General features: G+C 39.5%; 2 protein-coding genes across 2 annotated transcripts; both read right to left on the bottom strand.

The window, feature by feature from the left end:
• Positions 1 to 321: 321 nt before the first annotated feature.
• On the bottom strand, positions 322 to 3475 carry LOC110451891. The gene is made up of 4 exons (XM_021500120.1): positions 3238 to 3475; positions 1603 to 1753; positions 678 to 877; positions 322 to 329 (listed from the first exon to the last, which is right to left on the bottom strand). Exons 1-4 carry the CDS (start codon positions 3287 to 3289, stop codon positions 322 to 324), a joined length of 411 nt encoding a protein of 136 aa, XP_021355795.1. The 5' UTR covers positions 3290 to 3475.
• Positions 3476 to 6720: 3245 nt separating this feature from the next.
• LOC110451887 lies at positions 6721 to 16831 on the bottom strand. Its single transcript, XM_021500115.1, has 4 exons — positions 16723 to 16831; positions 10962 to 11064; positions 7806 to 7966; positions 6721 to 7341 (listed from the first exon to the last, which is right to left on the bottom strand). Exons 1-4 carry the CDS (start codon positions 16802 to 16804, stop codon positions 7136 to 7138), a joined length of 552 nt encoding a protein of 183 aa, XP_021355790.1. The 5' UTR covers positions 16805 to 16831; the 3' UTR covers positions 6721 to 7135.
• Positions 16832 to 18918: the final 2087 nt, after the last annotated feature.

The following is an 18918-nucleotide window of genomic DNA, read 5'->3' on the forward strand; positions in this document are numbered from 1 at the left end:
ACTTAACACTGTCTTCGTATGAGGGCGGAGCTATGTACTTGGACGCTGGGGCGGGGACATCCTTTGTATACGCCGGGGGGTGGGGACCTGCGAGGTACTCGTCCGGAAGGACTACTGGTAAGGTGTATTGTAGACTAAAGGACGTTACTCCGAGGTGTTGACCGTTTCCGAGTGACCCCGGATGTTGTCTGTGACCTCGCTCTTGATGATGATTGTCGGCATTATTGTCTGTGTAACAACACATGAAATGTGATTATTTATAGATAGATTTGACGCTATTCCGACATCAAGACATCAGAGAATTTAAAAATAATCACGATTCTAAATGACTTTATTTATATTCAATTCAATTCAATTAAACTTGATTTCATTTTCCATCTAAGCAATATATATATATACTGAAAACATTCAAAGAATCGAACAGCAAACGAACAAAACAACTATTTTATCAGCATTATTATGAAACTTAGGCACGTTGCAAACCCATCCTGATATTCTTTTTAGTTTACTTTCAAGAACTGAACTCAACATTTCGACAAAGTTATATATTAATGTAATTCTGGTATCTATATATAAAAACATATAAGGGCTCGAAGAAGCACAAGCGCAAAAAATATTTAAAAAAAAAACAACAACATTTATTCGATGGCGAAGAAACATGGGACAAAACACTGTACCTTGTATACATGACGTTTGACCCCGTCTGAGACGTAGGTTAGAACCACGTGCGCCGGAAGCTTCCTTGTAGGCAGAGATACAGACTAAACGCCAACAGAAGATGGCGATCACCCCGATCACTATCAATGCTGTCGTGATCCCTGCGAGCAACAACGCAGGCGCATGCTGGCTGCCTTCACTTTTCGGAGATGTCATTTCTCTGCGAAAAAACCCCCCCAAAACATTACAATAGTGATGTTACCATCTTCAAACTTGATTTTTGGTTTTGGTTTTATATTGTTTAACGTCATATTAACAGCTAAGATCATTTAAGGACGTGTGAAACTTGAGAGCAAATCAGTCAAAACGGAAATATAAATTGCGTGTCTATATCCGTAAGGATAGATGTAAGTGATCTGAGATGTACTGATAGGTCTAATTTAATCTGCCGGATGTTCTGGAATGACGGATCCTCTATACAAAGTGTGTAATAAACTCCAGTTAAAGTGTGCATGACCTTTATTCCGTCTTTTCGCATTGCAGAGTTATCTTCTCTTGAGAGCAGGTATTGATTGTTACGTCATTTGTTTGTGAGAGTAACGTCATCAATTTTTGAGAAAACGACGCAATTTTCTCACACAAACCAATGGCGTAACAATTAATACCTGCTCCCAAGAGAAGATAACTCTGCAATACGCAAAGACGGAATAAGATACTTCACTCATGAGATCGACTTCAACATTGTAGGCCTATGGTATCGTCTCACACTATCCTCACTTGCAAAACTCACGGAGTTAGATTAGAGCTGCAGATAAAGTAGTTATAAATGCTTAATCTATTGTCACGTTACATTTTATGGAAACGAGACTTTCTTCAGTCTTTGTTCATTTTCATTAAGTAAAACGCTAAATTTGGCTCCTCCAATCTCCAATATAGAAGTCTTACTGAGATTTGAGGAGACAACATCGTCGGTCTGTGTAGTTCCCACAGCATTCCTCAGTCCGGCGACAGTCCCTGTACCGGATGTCTTCCCTGTAGGTAGCTGTCCTATTGTCGTAGTGTTTAATGAGATAGGAACAGTCGGCCACTGTCGTACCTGTGTACACGACAATGGAGTGATGATAAGGAATATACATTTGAGATGTTATAATACGTAATAACGGGATGGACATCCTCGGTATCCAGCGATAACAACGCTCACTTTCGCTCGCGGTCGTTTATTCGTAATAACGTTTAGAGGTCACGTTTTACAAATATTAACGTTAAGAGGTCACGTTTTACAAATACTAACTTTAGAGGTCACGTTTTATAAATAATAACGTTTAGAGGTCACGTTTTATAAATAATAACGTTTAGAGGTCACGTTTTATAAATAATATTGTTTAGAGGTCACATTTTACAAATAATAACGTTTAGAGGTCACGTTTTATAAATAATAACGTTTAGAGGTCACGTTTTATAAATAATAACGTTTAGAGGTCACGTTTTATAAATTAAAAAGTTTAAAGGTCAAATAATAACGTTTACAGGTCACCTTTTAAACATTATAACGTTTAGAGGTCACGTTTTATAAATAATAACGTTTTGAGGTCACGTTTTATAAATAATGACGTTTTGAGGTCACGTTTTATAAATATAATAACGTTTTGAGGTCACGTTTTATATATATAATACCGTTTAGAGGTCACGTTTTATACATAATAACGTTTTGAGGTCACTTTTTATATATAATAAAGTTTAGAGGTCAAGTTTTTATACATAATAACGTTGAGGGACCTGGTTTTATACGTTATAACGCTAAAGGGAATTTTGTACTATGTAATTTGTCGTCAGTTTTAACGTGAAGGGGTCATAATTTAGCAGTTTTGATAAGGGTCCAGGTTTTAAACAAAAAAACTTTGAGGGAACAGGTTTTATACGTTATAACGTTGAGGGACCAGGCCCCAGGATCATAAAACGAACTTCAATCCAAAATTGTCTCAAGCTTTGACTAAGCCAAACACAAATAACGTCATGAAAGTGACGTCATACGTGATTGGCTAAGGAAAATCTTAAGTCTAAGATCGTTTCATGAACCCGGGACCAGGTTTTATACTTTATAACATTAAAGGAAGTATGTTTTGTATGACAATTTTATATGTTTTGGAATATTTTGGTCAGTAACCTTGAATGAGTGCTAATCACAGATACTCACGTAATATCTTTAGCATTGTCAGCTTTACATATCAATGTATAATGGGGGAAATTATGATTATGGTAAGGCATAGTACATCAGGTGCCCGTTTACGTCGCTACTGTGATGTCAGTAGCAGATAAGGATTTCTTGAAGAAGGAATAATAGCTTCAGTCGTAATAACATACACGAAAAAAATAGAATCAACAAAAAGCTTTTAAAGGTGGGAAATGGCCTTACGGGTCTCACTGATTTTGGCGGAACAGCGATTCGCCGCTGAGCAGGATCACCTATCTATTTCAACCAAGAACACACTATTATTTACTAAAAGTCCAAACTCTTTGGCACACGAACATTAGAAAGACAGTTAGAAGTCCAAGAAGACAACAGATTTAATTTGTACATACCTATACAGTAGACCAGGACGGTGAAAGTCGCAACACAAGACACCAGATACATCGGATAGATATTGGTTATACCGAACTCAAGTCTTCGTCATTGTTGAATGAGTAGAACAATGCCAGCTAATTGACGGGCTAATTAGTGGGACTAATTGGTATGGTTAGTCGTGCGTGCAGCCCCGTACACCGGTGGGGGCTGGTCGGTTATAATGACAATTGTTTTATTCTCATAGACAGAACTACAGTGTAGATAATACATATATACAAATGGGTGACAATAATACATGGTGGAACAGGATGGACATTAGTATTGTAAATTAATTATGTTGCTAATATTGGTAATAAATTTAGCCAATGATGTCAATTCATGTTGTGTTACATAATTGAATAATGTTTAATGTTTAAATGTGTTTGGTCTTTCATAACAATATCTGGACATATGTTTTCGCCTACTATTGAGTATTGGTTAATGTGTACATGTAAACAGATAATGAAATTCGTCGCCAATTTCATTTAAATAACATAAACTACATAATCTATTTTCACGTGGTATATTGGACCACCTACCACTTTTGATTGGTAACTTAGTATTACATGATCTGAATTTACAATACGCTTTGGCTAGTTTCGGAGGGAGTTCTAGTAAGTACTTTTCTAAACAAAGTTCGTACTTATATATTCTATAATTGATTCCTTTCGGAGAGGTATACATTTCATTTCTCCAGTTTGATATAAATTTTCCTTATAGTTTATAAAATATGGTACTCTTTAGTCAATGTTTATTTGGAAACTCTTGACTATTGAATATATGTATCAGACTGCATTCTTCAAAAACACTTTTCACATATTTTAGCCATTGCTTTTTTGTCAATTTAGCCCAAAATCCGACCATTCTTACTTTGACAAATATCTATAGCGGAAACCGTCCAAGTTCTACGTATATCATAAAGTTCGGGGTAGACGTTTTAACATTAAGTATGTATTTGCAAAATTTTAGATGTAAACGTTCGATAAGTTTATAGTTACAAAAACCCCAAAGTTCACATCCATATAAAACAATAGGTTTGATGGCTTTGTCAAATATATCAAGTTGACAATCTATTGACAAATTATGATACCTACGTTTGGAAATAGCACCATACATTGCTTTTAAACCTTTACCATGCAGTTGTTTAATATTAAATTGTGTCAAACCAGTTTTTTGTAAAATAAACTCCAAGATATTTAAAATCCTTACCTATTCCTATAACAGTACCGTTGTATGTAAAATAAAAGTCATCAGGAATTCTTTTTCTACCAAATACCATGATGTTAGTTTTGCTGATATTGGCTTTAGGATGCCATAGGCATAGGTTGGAATTTGCAAATCCTCTGCCGCGTCTGATAGTGATAAAGTGTCATCAGCATATAACACAAAAAAGCTTCAGATATACATGCAATTCCTCCTCTAGCTGGTCGTTTATATTAGACAGACCTTTACAGTCACATGATTTCATAATATCTTCTAAATCATTAAGAAAAAGTGAAAATAAACACGGGGAAAGATTATCGCCTTGACAGACCCCAGAACTACATGGGAATACATTCGAGAATACGCCATCTTTCACCACCTATTCTCCAAACACTATCAAAATCTATAAAGGCACAATATAATTGTTTTTAAAATATTTTGATAGTTCAATAAATGCATGAAGTGAAAATATATGGTCAATAGTGGAAGGATTTCTTCGAAACCCTGCTTGCTTTTCGAGAATGAGTTCTACATTATCTACATATTTATTTAATCGTTCATTAATTACAGCTATAAACAATTTAGCTAGACAACTAACCAAAGTAAGTGAACGATAGTTAGTGGCATCATACAAACTACCATTGTTCTTAAAAACAGGGATGATATTTCCTAGGAGCCAGGTCTCAGGCACGTGACCAGTGTTAAAAATATTATTGAATAATTCAACATATAATGGCATCATTAAATCAATGGTTGACTTAATATATTCGTTACATAGCATGTCGTCACCAACAGCCTTATTATTCTTTAACATTTTGACACATTATAGTAAAATACACCATATAGCATTATCATTGTCTTTGCGAAGACAGGACGGCACCAATACACAATAGCCTGTCACAATAGTCTGATAAGACGTGTGTAAAGCCACCATCCCAACAAGCACTATTCCGTCTTTGCGTATTGCAGAGTTATCTTCTCTTTGGAGCAGGTATTGATTGTTACGTCACTTGTTTGTGAGAGTAACGTCATCATTTTTTGAGAAAACGACGTAATTTTCTCACGCAAACCAATGACGTAACAATCAATACCTGCTCCACAGAGAAGATAACTCTGCAATACGCAAAGACGGAATTGAGAGAGATCGTACGATTGCTCACCCCTGCAAATTTCCTCACCTTGCTGGGAAATCGTGTCTTGAGTTGAGCATATTGGTTGTTTGCACGTAAAAATACACTCAATCGATTTGGAAGACTGTGATAAATGTTGATGTTGTAATATATCCACTTCCTCCACATTTACATAATGATTGAATGTTTTCCCCATATCTTGTTTTAAACGGTTTCTTCACGAACTCTTTTGATGAAAAACATATGCAGCTCTATATAGCCTACGCACTCTCCAAAGTAATTTTTCTTTATCAAATAGCAAGCATTTCCAAGTTATAGAAATGCCGAATAAATTGAAACTTTTTTTAGTTGAAGGTACAACACAGAGCGTTTGAGACTCTCTAACATTATATAGGGAATATACTCCAAAATAATAGACTTGACAGTTCTTTGAAACCAAGACAAAACAAAACCCCACAGACGCAATCCTGTTAACATTATACCCACAGTATGACAATGAATAAGAATGTGATTTGTACTTCTATAGATGGAGAACGGAGGGAGGGAGAGAACAGGTGAGATAGCATGCATGGTTAGAACACTTGCCATCATGCTTTGAATGAGAAATGGTGTTGAAAATCCTATGATTGTAGCACAACTTTTCAACTTGGTGAAAAATCGTGTCGGCTTAGACAACAGCCTGACAGGACAGTGGGATAACCTCATCTACGATGTGTGGTCTATCAACCAGTATGCACTTAGGAGGTAGTGCGAGTCAAGTAAAGGGTCTAGCCTGGTGTGTACGGAGTATTAAATGACGATTAGAGTTTCTGAACAACTCTTGGTTCATATCTTATCCCCAATTATGGCAAACTAATTTTATGTATATATTTGATTAGGCTCTCTAAAAAGGTCCCACCTGAATTTATCCACTGCAACAACATGCTTGACATTATGGGATAGATGAATCATTCTTTTTTCCTTCAAAACATTTCAAAGTACACACGAAATCTGATCTTACTAAGGAATGGTCTCTATTTGCTGGTGGTATAACGGTTTCCTTGTTGAATCAAATTTTTCATTTGAAATGTTCAATATTGTCATTTCGTTCGTTCCCTGCCATCTGAACAGAATTAACTTAAGTAAATGAAATGTAATAGAACTTTATTGACACAAATATTATGTTAAAACAACGGCGAGCAATGTAAACATACTGATATGAAGTTAAATAAGATGAGCTTAGACAAAGCGGAAATGAGGTATCATTTTCTCCGAAGAGTACAGCTTTGTGTATGAACTCTAACTTGACGCCAGAGTCAAATTTTAAAATGCAAAAACTTCACACATGAATAAGTATAACATGTTTGTATAACGAGAAGTGCATACTGAAAAAAATATAAGGGCATTTTATGAAAAGGAATAGTTTTTTTCTGGAGATTCTAAACCCCCTAAAAATATAATATGATGTAAAGTTGTTTTTTAAAATATCATATAATCAGATTATCAGAAAGGCAAGCAATGCGATTCTAAACAATAAGGCACTGCAGGTGTAAGTTTTGTGCCTTCAGAATTTTTGAGCGGTATCCGTGTCGGTTGGGGAAGAGATACCTCCGACGGAACCGGCAGTGGTTGTTGAGGTAGCAGTAGTACCAGCAACAACCATATCGTAGGATGGCGGCAAATGTCCGCTCTCCTGGCCCTGGAGTCCGTGTGGGGAGCCTTCTGCCCAAAGTATAGGGGTGTTACCCTGTATCACGACAGTTCCGGTAGCTGCAAAACAGGTATCACACATATAACTCAGTACCATAGAGGTTTGTCTGATTTATATGTTCTTATTAACCAATTAACTCAAACTTGTGTTAATAATAATTTATTGCTTTAATATCGGAATCAAAAGAAAACGGAACGAGAACGACAAAACAACAAAACGACATAACACTGACCATCATGTGAGTTTTTAAACATTCATTTACATTTAATATAATGTTAGGACATGGCCATACTGTACAATAATGCCACAATGAAGATATTTATGTTTGTAATACACAATAACAGTTGTTTTTGGGTGTTTAATTGCCCAAAAGTTTAATATTGTTTTAACGTGTTATTCCCTTCGAGCAGACTCGAATGACAAACTTCTAGTGTCACAGGAAATCGACCCCCTCGATAAATATACCAGAGGTATAATACTTTATGGAGAAAATATGACAGGGTCTGTCTATAAATATATATACCGGAGGTAGTATTAGGAGAGTATACGGCCGGAGTGATGAGTCGGCCGGCTGTCCTTCTCCTTCGTCTGCACAATATACAAAAAGAGACGATACAGGCAATGATGCCGCCAACGGTGATCAGACATCCGACAACGATCCCGGCAATCCCTCCTCCATACGATCTACAACAAAATATTGGTCGTAACTACACGGTGTCCATTCACTGCAGGACAGGATGGCGTGGAACGTGCACCTTATCAAAGTACCTGCTCAACAAAAATGAAAGTTTCTTTCCTATCATTTCTGACATATTTATCGAGATATTGACAAGCAAACGGTAGAGCTCGTTAAGTTGCTGGTGAAATAAAGTTTTATATCTATCCACTAAGTTTCGGTACTTACTACTTTATAATATATATCCACTGAAGTATCGGTACTTACGACCTGGTGTAATATATATCCACTGAAGTATCGGTTCTTACGACCTGGTGTAATATATATCCACTGAAGTATCGGTACTTACGACCTGGTGTAATATATATCCACTGAAGTATCGGTACTTACGACCTGGTGTAATATATATCCACTGAAGTATCGGTACTTACGACCTGGTGTAATATATATCCACTGAAGTATCGGTACTTACGACCTGGTGTAATATATATCCACTGAAGTATCGGTACTTACGACCTGGTGTAATATATATCCACTGAAGTATCGGTACTTACGACCTGGTGTAATATATATCCACTGAAGTATCGGTACTTACGACCTGGTGTAATATATATCCACTGAAGTATCGGTACTTACGACCTGGTGTAATATATATCCACTGAAGTATCGGTACTTACGACCTGGTGTAATATATATCCACTGAAGTATCGGTACTTACGACCTGGTGTAATATATATCCACTGAAGTATCGGTACTTACGACCTGGTGTAATATATATCCACTGAAGTATCGGTACTTACGACCTGGTGTAATATATATCCACTGAAGTATCGGTACTTACGACCTGGTGTAATATATATCCACTGAAGTATCGGTACTTACGACCTGGTGTAATATATATCCACTGAAGTATCGGTACTTACGACCTGGTGTAATATATATCCACTGAAGTATCGGTACTTACGACCTGGTGTAATATATATCCACTGAAGTATCGGTACTTACGACCTGGTGTAATATATATCCACTGAAGTATCGGTACTTACGACCTGGTGTAATATATATCCACTGAAGTATCGGTACTTACGACCTGGTGTAATATATATCCACTGAAGTATCGGTACTTACGACCTGGTGTAATATATATCCACTGAAGTATCGGTACTTACGACCTGGTGTAATATATATCCACTGAAGTATCGGTACTTACGACCTGGTGTAATATATATCCACTGAAGTATCGGTACTTACGACCTGGTGTAATATATATCCACTGAAGTATCGGTACTTACGACCTGGTGTAATATATATCCACTGAAGTATCGGTACTTACGACCTGGTGTAATATATATCCACTGAAGTATCGGTACTTACGACCTGGTGTAATATATATCCACTGAAGTATCGGTACTTACGACCTGGTGTAATATATATCCACTGAAGTATCGGTACTTACGACCTGGTGTAATATATATCCACTGAAGTATCGGTACTTACGACCTGGTGTAATATATATCCACTGAAGTATCGGTACTTACGACCTGGTGTAATATATATCCACTGAAGTATCGGTACTTACGACCTGGTGTAATATATATCCACTGAAGTATCGGTACTTACGACCTGGTGTAATATATATCCACTGAAGTATCGGTACTTACGACCTGGTGTAATATATATCCACTGAAGTATCGGTACTTACGACCTGGTGTAATACATATCCACTGAAGTATCGGTACTAACGACCTGGTGTAATATATATCCACTGAAGTATCGGTACTTACGACCTGGTGTAATACATATCCACTGAAGTATGGGTACTTACGACCTGGTGTAATATCTATCCACTGAAGTATCGGTACTTACGACCTGGTGCAATATTTATCCACTGAAGTATCGGTACTTACGACCTGGTGTAATATCTATCCACTGAAGTATCGGTACTTACGACCTGGTGTAATACATATCCACTGAAGTATGGGTACTTACGACCTGGTATAATATATAGCCACTGAAGTATCGGTACTTACGACCTGGTGTAATATTTATCCACTGAAGTATCGGTACTTACGACCTGGTATAATATATATCCACTAAGTTTCGGTACTTAATTCTTTATAATATATATCCACTGAAGTATCAGTACTTACGACCAGGTATAATATATATCCACTGAAGTATCGGTACTTACTACTATGTAATATCTATCCACTGAAGTATCGGTACTTACGACCTGGTATAATACATATCCACTGAAGTATCGGTACTTACGACCTGGTGCAATATTTATCCACTGAAGTATCGGTACTTACGACCTGGTATAATATATATCCCCTAAGTTTCGGTACTTACTTCTTTATAATATATATCTACTGAAGTATCAGTACTTACGACCTGGTATAATATATATCCACTGAAGTATCGGTTCGTACGACCTGGTATAATATATATCAACTGAAGTATCGGTACTTACGACCTGGTATAATATATATCCACTAAGATTCGGTACTTACTTCTTTATAATATATATCCACTGAAGTATCAGTACTTACGACCTGGTATAACATATATCCACTGAAGTATCGGTACTTACGACCTGGTATAATATATATCCACTGAAGTATCGGTTCGTACGACCTGGTATAATATCTATCAACTGAAGTATCGGTACTTACGACCTGGTGTAATACATATCCTCTGAAGTATCGGTACTAACGACCTGGTGTAATATATATCCACTGAAGTATCGGTTCTTACGACCTGGTGTAATACATATCCACTGAAGTATGGGTACTTACGACCTGGTATAATATATATCCACTAAGTTTCGGTACTTACTTCTTTATAATATATATCCACTGAAGTATCAGTACTTACGACCTGGTATAATATATATCCACTGAAGTATCGGTACTTACTACTATGTAATATCTATCCACTGAAGTATCGGTACTTTAGACTGTATGTTATGTAATTTCTATCCACTGAAATATCGATACTTACGACCCAGCGTAGTAATAGTAGGTATAGCTGTATCCTCTATAGTAATATCGATATCCGCTGTAGTAATAACTGGTGTACCTGAACCTCACGCCGGAGACAGAATCTATAAAATAAATATAATTTCTTCTGTTAGTCTTCAGGTTAGCAGCGTATACGTATAGTGTTAGTGAACTGTATAAGTGTGTATACCTTTTCTAGCGATGCTGTACATACCTTGATCAGATAAATATCATATTTCAAAACGAGGCTAAACTAAGATCGATTACTAACCCTGATTTGCTATATAATTTTCACATTCATTCTTAATATTTCGCCAGTAACAGCAACGTAAATATTATATATCTTTGTTAGCATATTTCTATCGCAGGACTCTCGAGATGTCATAGAGATGTGGGACTACTTCCACCAAGACTTGATTAAATGTACCTTACAACCAATCAAGGTAAACTCACACTAACCCCTGGTTGAACACGAAAACTAGACGAATGGTGCGTTGCATGGACTGCGCGTAAAAGAAGTGTGAAGAGTGAACGCGACTGGACTAGTTACAGATCACTGAAGACGGAAAAACAACGATCAGACATGCCCACAACAAAAAATCCAATGTACACAACATCATTAGCCCAGATTACCATCGCATATCAAAAAGGCTCTGGTCACACATCAACAACAAACAACAGGAAACACTTGGGTTCGCTTCACTTGGAAAATCCAACAGGCTGCAAAAACAAAATATGGTATACTTAACGAGTAGCTCAAGTCCGTCATCACTCGACAGAACACCACCACCGCACCAGCTCCAGGTAAGATGCTCTCATCATCGACACTGGGAGTAGAAGAGTTGCTAAGAAGACACAGCCTACATAAACCAACTTGCCCAGACTCAAACCCATCGGCAGTCTCTAAAGATTTTTTTGCTGTTGAACTAGCCCCAGCAGTCAAAAGGATACACCAACTGATCTTTATACGCTTCATATACCTGCGCTATTGAAACATGCACACGGTGTACCTATTTTTTAGAAAGAAAATCGTGCTAGAGACTTATGTCGCTCGCAGTTATTTACTTCAAGTAAGTACAGCATATTAGACAGAGCGCGGTTAGATTGCCACATCATATATCATCTCGTGCTCCTGGACTTAAGTAAGGCGTTAGATAAAATGACCCACCAGAGACTACTCAAGAAAATACACTCCTTTGGAATCCGCAACACCATCCCGGCTTGTTTGAGGACTTTCTGCACAACAGGAAGCGATGCGTGATCGTCGAATGGAGCCAGTGAGAAGCTTCTGATATGATATCAGGGCCCATAATCATGAAACCGGTCTCATGCTCAAGCATGGATTCTGTGCTCAAACCAAATTTCTTGTAACTCGCTTAAATCATGTCAAACGATCAAAAGGTAAAATGTAAACATTGAAAACAGTATTCGCCTTGATGTCTCTTCAATAATTTTCCAAACCATTGACAATTTTTTTTTATTGCATTAATTTATAAAGGGAGCAAGACACGTGGCCTGAGTACAAAATCAATGCTTGAGCATGAAAACAGTTTCATGAATACGGGCCTAGGGGTCGCTCAGGGAAAGGTGGACGACACGCTTCTTTTCTTGCAATAGGTCAGCGACCTGTGGACTCCGACGTGCAGCTATTCTTTGACCATTGCGTGATATATAGATCTATATAGGGTATGCACTAAATAGCTTCTGCTTTAAAAACATATCTTGAACATCTACATTAGTGGTAAGACACCTTGTAAATGCAGTTAAACATGAAAAATATGTTGCCATGCACTAGCTTGAAAATAATTCCACTAACGTTTATTTACAAACTGCTCGGATACAAACTGCAAACAGTCCAAAACAGCAAATACTTTGGAGTAACTATCTATTCAGACCTGTCATGGCGAGATAACACAAACAAGAATAACAACCTTCGTATGCTAGAGTCCTCCTTCGCAGGAAGTTCCACGCCTGTTCTAGCGATGTCAGAGCCCTTCCCGTAGGAACCTCCACGCCTGCTAAGCGATGTCAGAGCCGTGCCGGCACCACGCCTGTACTATAGCATACTTCCCAGGAAGTCCCACGCCTGTCCTAGCAATGTCAGAGTTTTCCTTCGCAGGAAGTCCCACGCCTGTTCTAGCAATGTCAGAGTCTTCCTTCGCAGGAAGTCCCACGCCTGTTCTAGTGATGTCAGAGTCTTCCTCCGTAGGAAGTCCTCCGCCTGTTCTAGTGATGTCAGAGTCTTCCTCCATAGGAACTTCCACCCCTGTTCTAGTGTATGTCAGAGTCTTCCTCCGTAGGAAGTCCCACGCCTATTCTAGTGATGTCAGAGTCTTCCTCCGTAGGAAGTCCCACGCCTATTCTAGTGATGTCAGAGTCTTCCTCCGTAGGAAGTCCCAGGCCTGTTCTAGTGATGTCAGAGTCTTCCTCCATAGGAAGTTCCACCCCTGTTCTAGTGTATGTCAGAGTCTTCCTCCGTAGGAAGTCCTACGCCTGTTCTAGTGATGTCAGAGTCTTCCTCCGTAAGAAGTCCCACGTCTGTTCTAGTGATGTCACAGTCTTCCTCCATAGGAAGTTCCACGCCTGTTCTAGTGTATGTCAGAGTCTCCCTCCGTAGGAAGTCCTACGCCTGTTCTAGTGATGTCAGCGTCTTCCTCCGTAGGACGTCCCAGGCGTGTTCTAGTGATGTCAGAGTCTTCCTCCGTAGGAAGTCCTACGCCTGTTCTAGTGATGTCAGCGTCTTCCTCCGTAGGACGTCCCAGGCGTGTTCTAGTGATGTCAGCGTCTTCCTCCGTAGGACGTCCCAGGCGTGTTCTAGTGATGTCAGCGTCTTCCTCCGTAGGACGTCCCAGGCGTGTTCTAGTGATGTCAGCGTCTTCCTCCGTAGGACGTCCCAGGCGTGTTCTAGTGATGTCAGAGTCTTACTACGTAGGAAGTCCCACGTCTGGTCTAGTGATGTCAGAGTCTTCCTCAGTAGGAAGTCCCACGCCTGGTCTAGTGATGTCAGAGTCTTCCTCCGTAAGAAGTCCCACGTCTGTTCTAGTGATGTCACAGTCTTCCTCCATAGGAAGTTCCTCCCCTGTTCTAGTGTATGTCAGAGTCTCCCTCCGTAGGAAGTCCCACGTCTGTTCTAGTGATGTCACAGTCTTCCTCCATAGGAAGTTCCACCCCTCTTCTAGTGTATGTCAGAGTCTTCCTCCGTAGGAAGTCCTACGTCTGTTCTAGTGATGTCAGAGGCTTCCTCCGTAGGAAGTCCCACGTCTGTTCTAGTGATGTCAGAGGCTTCCTCCGTAGGAAGTCCCACGCATGTTCTAGTGATGTCAGAGTCTTACTACGTAGGAAGTCCCACGTCTGGTCTAGTGATGTCAGAGTCTTCCTTCGTAGGAAGTCCCAGGCCTGTTCTAGGGATGACAGAGTCTTCCTCCGTAGGAAGTCACACGCCTGTTCTAGTGATGTCAGGGTCTTCCTCCGTAGGAAGTCCCACGCCTATTCTAGTGATGTCAGAGTCTTCCTACATAGGAAGTTCCACCCCTGTTCTAGTGTATGTCAGGGTCTTCCTCCGTAGGAAGTCCCACGCATGTTCTAGTGATGTCAGAGTCTTACTACGTAGGAAGTCCCACGTCTGGTCTAGTGATGTCAGAGTCTTCCTCCGTAAGAAGTCCCACGTCTGTTCTAGTGATGTCAGAGTCTTCCTCCATAGGAAGTTCCACCCCTGTTCTAGTGTATGTTCATCTTGTGCATAAAGAATAGGTCTTTCGATCCATGTGCGACATGTGTGTGAAAGTGACGATTTGTTTCTGAAATATCAGTTTGAAGTGCGCTCCGGGCGCGGGTCGCATATTTCCCGCATCTTATAGAGGGTCGGAGATCTGACGTTAATCGACGACAGACCGATATGAAAAACGTCGATAAAACGTCAGAATAATTCGGACTACTGTCCTACAATTAGCGATGTAAAGAGTCCTCCTCCATAGGAACCTCTCCGCCTGTCCTAGCGATGTCAGAGCCCTCCTCCGTAGGAACTTATCCGCCTGTCCCCTGTCCTAGCGATGTCAGAGCCCTCCTCTGTAGGAACTCCTCCGCCTGTCCTAGCGATGTCAGATCCCTCCTCTGTAAGAACTTCTCCGCCTGTCCTAGCGATATCAGAGCCCTCCTCTGTAGGAGCTTCTCCGCCTGTCCTAGCGATGTCAGAGCCCTCCCCTGTAGGAACCTCTCCGCCTGTCCTAGTGATGTCAGAGCCCTCCTCTGTAGGAACTCCTCCGCCTGTCCTAGCGATGTCAGATCCCTGCTCTGTAGGAACTTCTCCGTCTGTCCTAGCGATGTCAGAGCCCTCCTCTGTAGGACCTTCTCCGCCTGTCCTAGCGATGTCAGAGCCCTCCTCCGTAGGAACTTCTCCGCCTGTCCTAGCGTGGTCAGAACCCTCCTCTGTAGGAACCTCTCCGCCTGTCCCAGCGATGTCCGAGCCCTCCTCTGTAGGAACTTCTCCGCCTGTCCTCTGTCCTAGCGATGTCAGAGCCCTCCTCTGTAGGAACTCCTCCGCCTGTCCTAGCGATGTCAGATCCCTGCTCTGTAGGAACTTCTCCGTCTGTCCTAGCGATGTCAGAGCCCCCTCTTTAGGAACTTTTCCGCCTTTCCCCTGTCCTAGCGATTTCAGAGCCCTCCTCTGTAGGAACCTCTCCGCCTGTCCCAGCGATGTCAGAGCCCTCCTCTGTAGGAATTTCTCCGCCTGTCCTAGCGTGGTCAGAACCCTCCTCTGTAGGAACCTCTCCGCCTGTCCCAGCGATGTCAGAGCCCTCCTCTGTAGGAACCTCTCCGCCTGTCCCAGCGATGTCAGAGCCCTCCTCTGTAGGAATTTCTCCGCCTGTCCTAGCGTGGTCAGAACCCTCCTCTGTAGGAACCTCTCCGCCTGTCCCAGCGATGTCAGAGCCCTCCTCTGTAGGTACTTCTCCGCCTGTCCTAGCGATGTCAGAGCCTCCTCTGTAGGAACTTCTCCGCCTGTCCTCTGTCCTAGCGATGTCAGAGCCCTCCTCCGTAGGAACTTATCCGCCTGCCCCCTGTCCTAGCGATGTCAGAGCCCTCCTCTGTAGGAACTTCGCCTCCTGTCCCTTGTCCTAGCGATATCAGAGCCCTCCTCTGTAGGAACTTCTCCGCCTGTCCTAGCGATGTCAGATCCCTCCTCTGTAGGAACTTCTCCGTCTGTCCTAGCGATGTCAGAGCCCTCCTCTGTAGGAACTTCTCCGCCTGTCCCCTGTCCTAGCGATGTCAGAGCCCGTGCCTACACCACGATTCGACCAAATTGAACATCTTGAAAGAGTAAGGGATGTTCCGCAAAATGATATCTTAAATCGAGGGAACCGGCCAGTATATTGACCGCAATTCTTCAACACATCGGCTGGTACGATTGGAATTAAATAGAGCGACATCATTTGTCACCGTGTTGACTACAGCCTAAAACAACTGTTAGAGCTATCAGACTCTAGAACCGGAAGTGTAACTACCAACAGATACTTGTGTGAATTTAACTCTTCGTTGTACTTTGGAAGCACCTTCTTGCCGTTATCTAGGGAATGGAAGAACTGCCAACATTTCGGTCCAGCATACAATCTATGGAGTTCCTAGCCTTTAGCAGTCGGTAGATCATCAACATTTTTTTTGTCTTATAGACAAACAATTAGAGTAACATTACGCTAGTGTAGAACTGTGCCAATAGAGTTAGTTCGTGCAAAAGAAGAAGAGCCAAGTATCAGTGTAGCATTACTTACCAAGTACGAGTAAGGCCAGGAACACGACGTAGCAGAGGGGAGAATCCATGGTAGGTTTGCATGTGCGCACTAAATTTTTCATTAAACTAGATGATAATGGGATGACGTTGATTATTGACGTGATTAAATCCGGTCAGGATGATGTTAACCACAGTGGCAGTAGTCTATGTCCTCAGGCAAGTTATCGTAACACTTATTAGCAAAACAAGATATATACAGATACACGATATCTCATTTACCTCAATATGTATATCTCATTAAATTAGGTACAAGATGCCAAAAGATATTAACCCGAAAGAAATAAACTTCTTTAAAGGTTGTAGACTTCTCTTTAAGCATTCAAGGTATCTCTATACTTTGTAAGATTTTTCACAAGCTTAATGAAATATCTACGTAAAGATTACCCCTTTTAATATACACCCTAACTTTAATATCATCCCTGAACCAACATCGGTCCAGATATGGGTTAAGATATGGAAGTTGTTATATAAGAACCCATTTTCGCCATACACTACACACTTTAGATAATTAAGTCTTCAAGATATATAGATACACGATATAGCATGTATCTCAATATGTATTTCATAGTATTAATTAGATACAAGATGCCGAAAGATATCTTAACCTGTGTGTAAGTGTAATAAATGTATTGTAAGGCTGGGGACATCCCTTTAAGTAAACACGATATCTCACATACTTTGTAGGATTTATCACCAACTTAAATAAATAACCACATGAAATACCAATTGTAAAAGACTCATATTAGGATATAATTGTATTTACATGTCTCCCTTCCTCAGCTCAGTAAGCTCTGACTGCGCATACATTAGCGTATACGCAGGGGGAAAAGGCTCGGCGGATTGATACTTGATTCAATTAGTTGTGATATTAAAACCTAGACAGACTACACACTTTCGATAATTATTTCTAAACATTTACTTTGGGGTTGGTAACTATAGATTGTATGAACTTGTATATAAACTTTCAATAGTGATTTGAGACGTCAGAACTAACAACAACAACGTACATGATTTCAAAACATGTCACACTTCTTGTTTTGTATCCAATGCTGCTCTTTTGCATTTCAAAGTTAACAAACAGTTGTTTCGGAAGAGGACTTACCTAGAGTGCACGACAGCTACTAATGTCGGATCATGCAAAACTTGTTTGTTATATATGCTGTTTTGGCGGTTGTTTGTCTCGATTGTTGTTTTCTTGATTGTTCTGTAATGTGTATGTGTAGTCTCGGACGATTTATTTCAATAGGATTGTGAAGCTTTAAAATATTTGGAGACTTATCTACCTTGTGATATGTGTAGTCTTAGTTACTTTATAATATGTGTAGTCTCGGACGATTTATTTCAATAGGATTGTGAAGCTTTAAAATATTTGGAGACTTATCTACCTTGTGATATGTGTAGTCTTAGTTACTTTATAATATGTGTAGTCTCGGACGATTTATTTCAATAGGATTGTGAAGCTTTAAAATATTTGGAGACTTATCTACCTTGTGATATGTGTAGTCTTAGTTACTTTATAATATGTGTAGTCTCGGACGATTTATTTCAATAGGATTGTGAAGCTTTAAAATATTTGGAGACTTATCTACCTTGTGATATGTGTAGTCTTAGTTACTTTATAATATGTGTAGTCTCGGACGATTTATTGCAATAGGATTGTGAAGCTTTAAAATATTTGTAGACTTAGCTAATGTATGATATGTGTAGTCTTAGTTACTTTTTAATGCGTATAGCCTAAGTTATCATATGTGTCATCTTAGTTACTTAATGATATGTGTAGTTTTAGTTACTTTATTATACGTATTGTCTAAGCTACTTTATAATATGTGTCATCTTAGTAACTTAATAATATGTGTAGTTTTAGTTACTTTATACTTTGTGTAGTTTTAGTTACTTTATACTTTGTGTAGTTTTAGTTACTTTATAATATGTGCAGTTTTAGTTACTTTATAATATGTGTAGTTTTAGTTACTTTATAATATGTGGAGTTTTAGTTAGTTTTAGTTACTTTATACTTTGTGCAGTCTTAGTTACTTTATAATATGTGCAGTTTTAGTTACTTTATAATATGTGTAGTTTTTATACTTTGTGTAGTTTTAGTTACTTAATAATATGTGTAGTTTTAGTTACTTTATAATATGTGGAGTCTTAGTTTATTTATTATACACGTCTGAGT

Source organism: Mizuhopecten yessoensis, unplaced genomic scaffold (assembly GCF_002113885.1).
Source record: "Mizuhopecten yessoensis strain PY_sf001 unplaced genomic scaffold, ASM211388v2 scaffold6277, whole genome shotgun sequence".
NCBI classification, from domain to species: domain Eukaryota; kingdom Metazoa; phylum Mollusca; class Bivalvia; order Pectinida; family Pectinidae; genus Mizuhopecten; species Mizuhopecten yessoensis.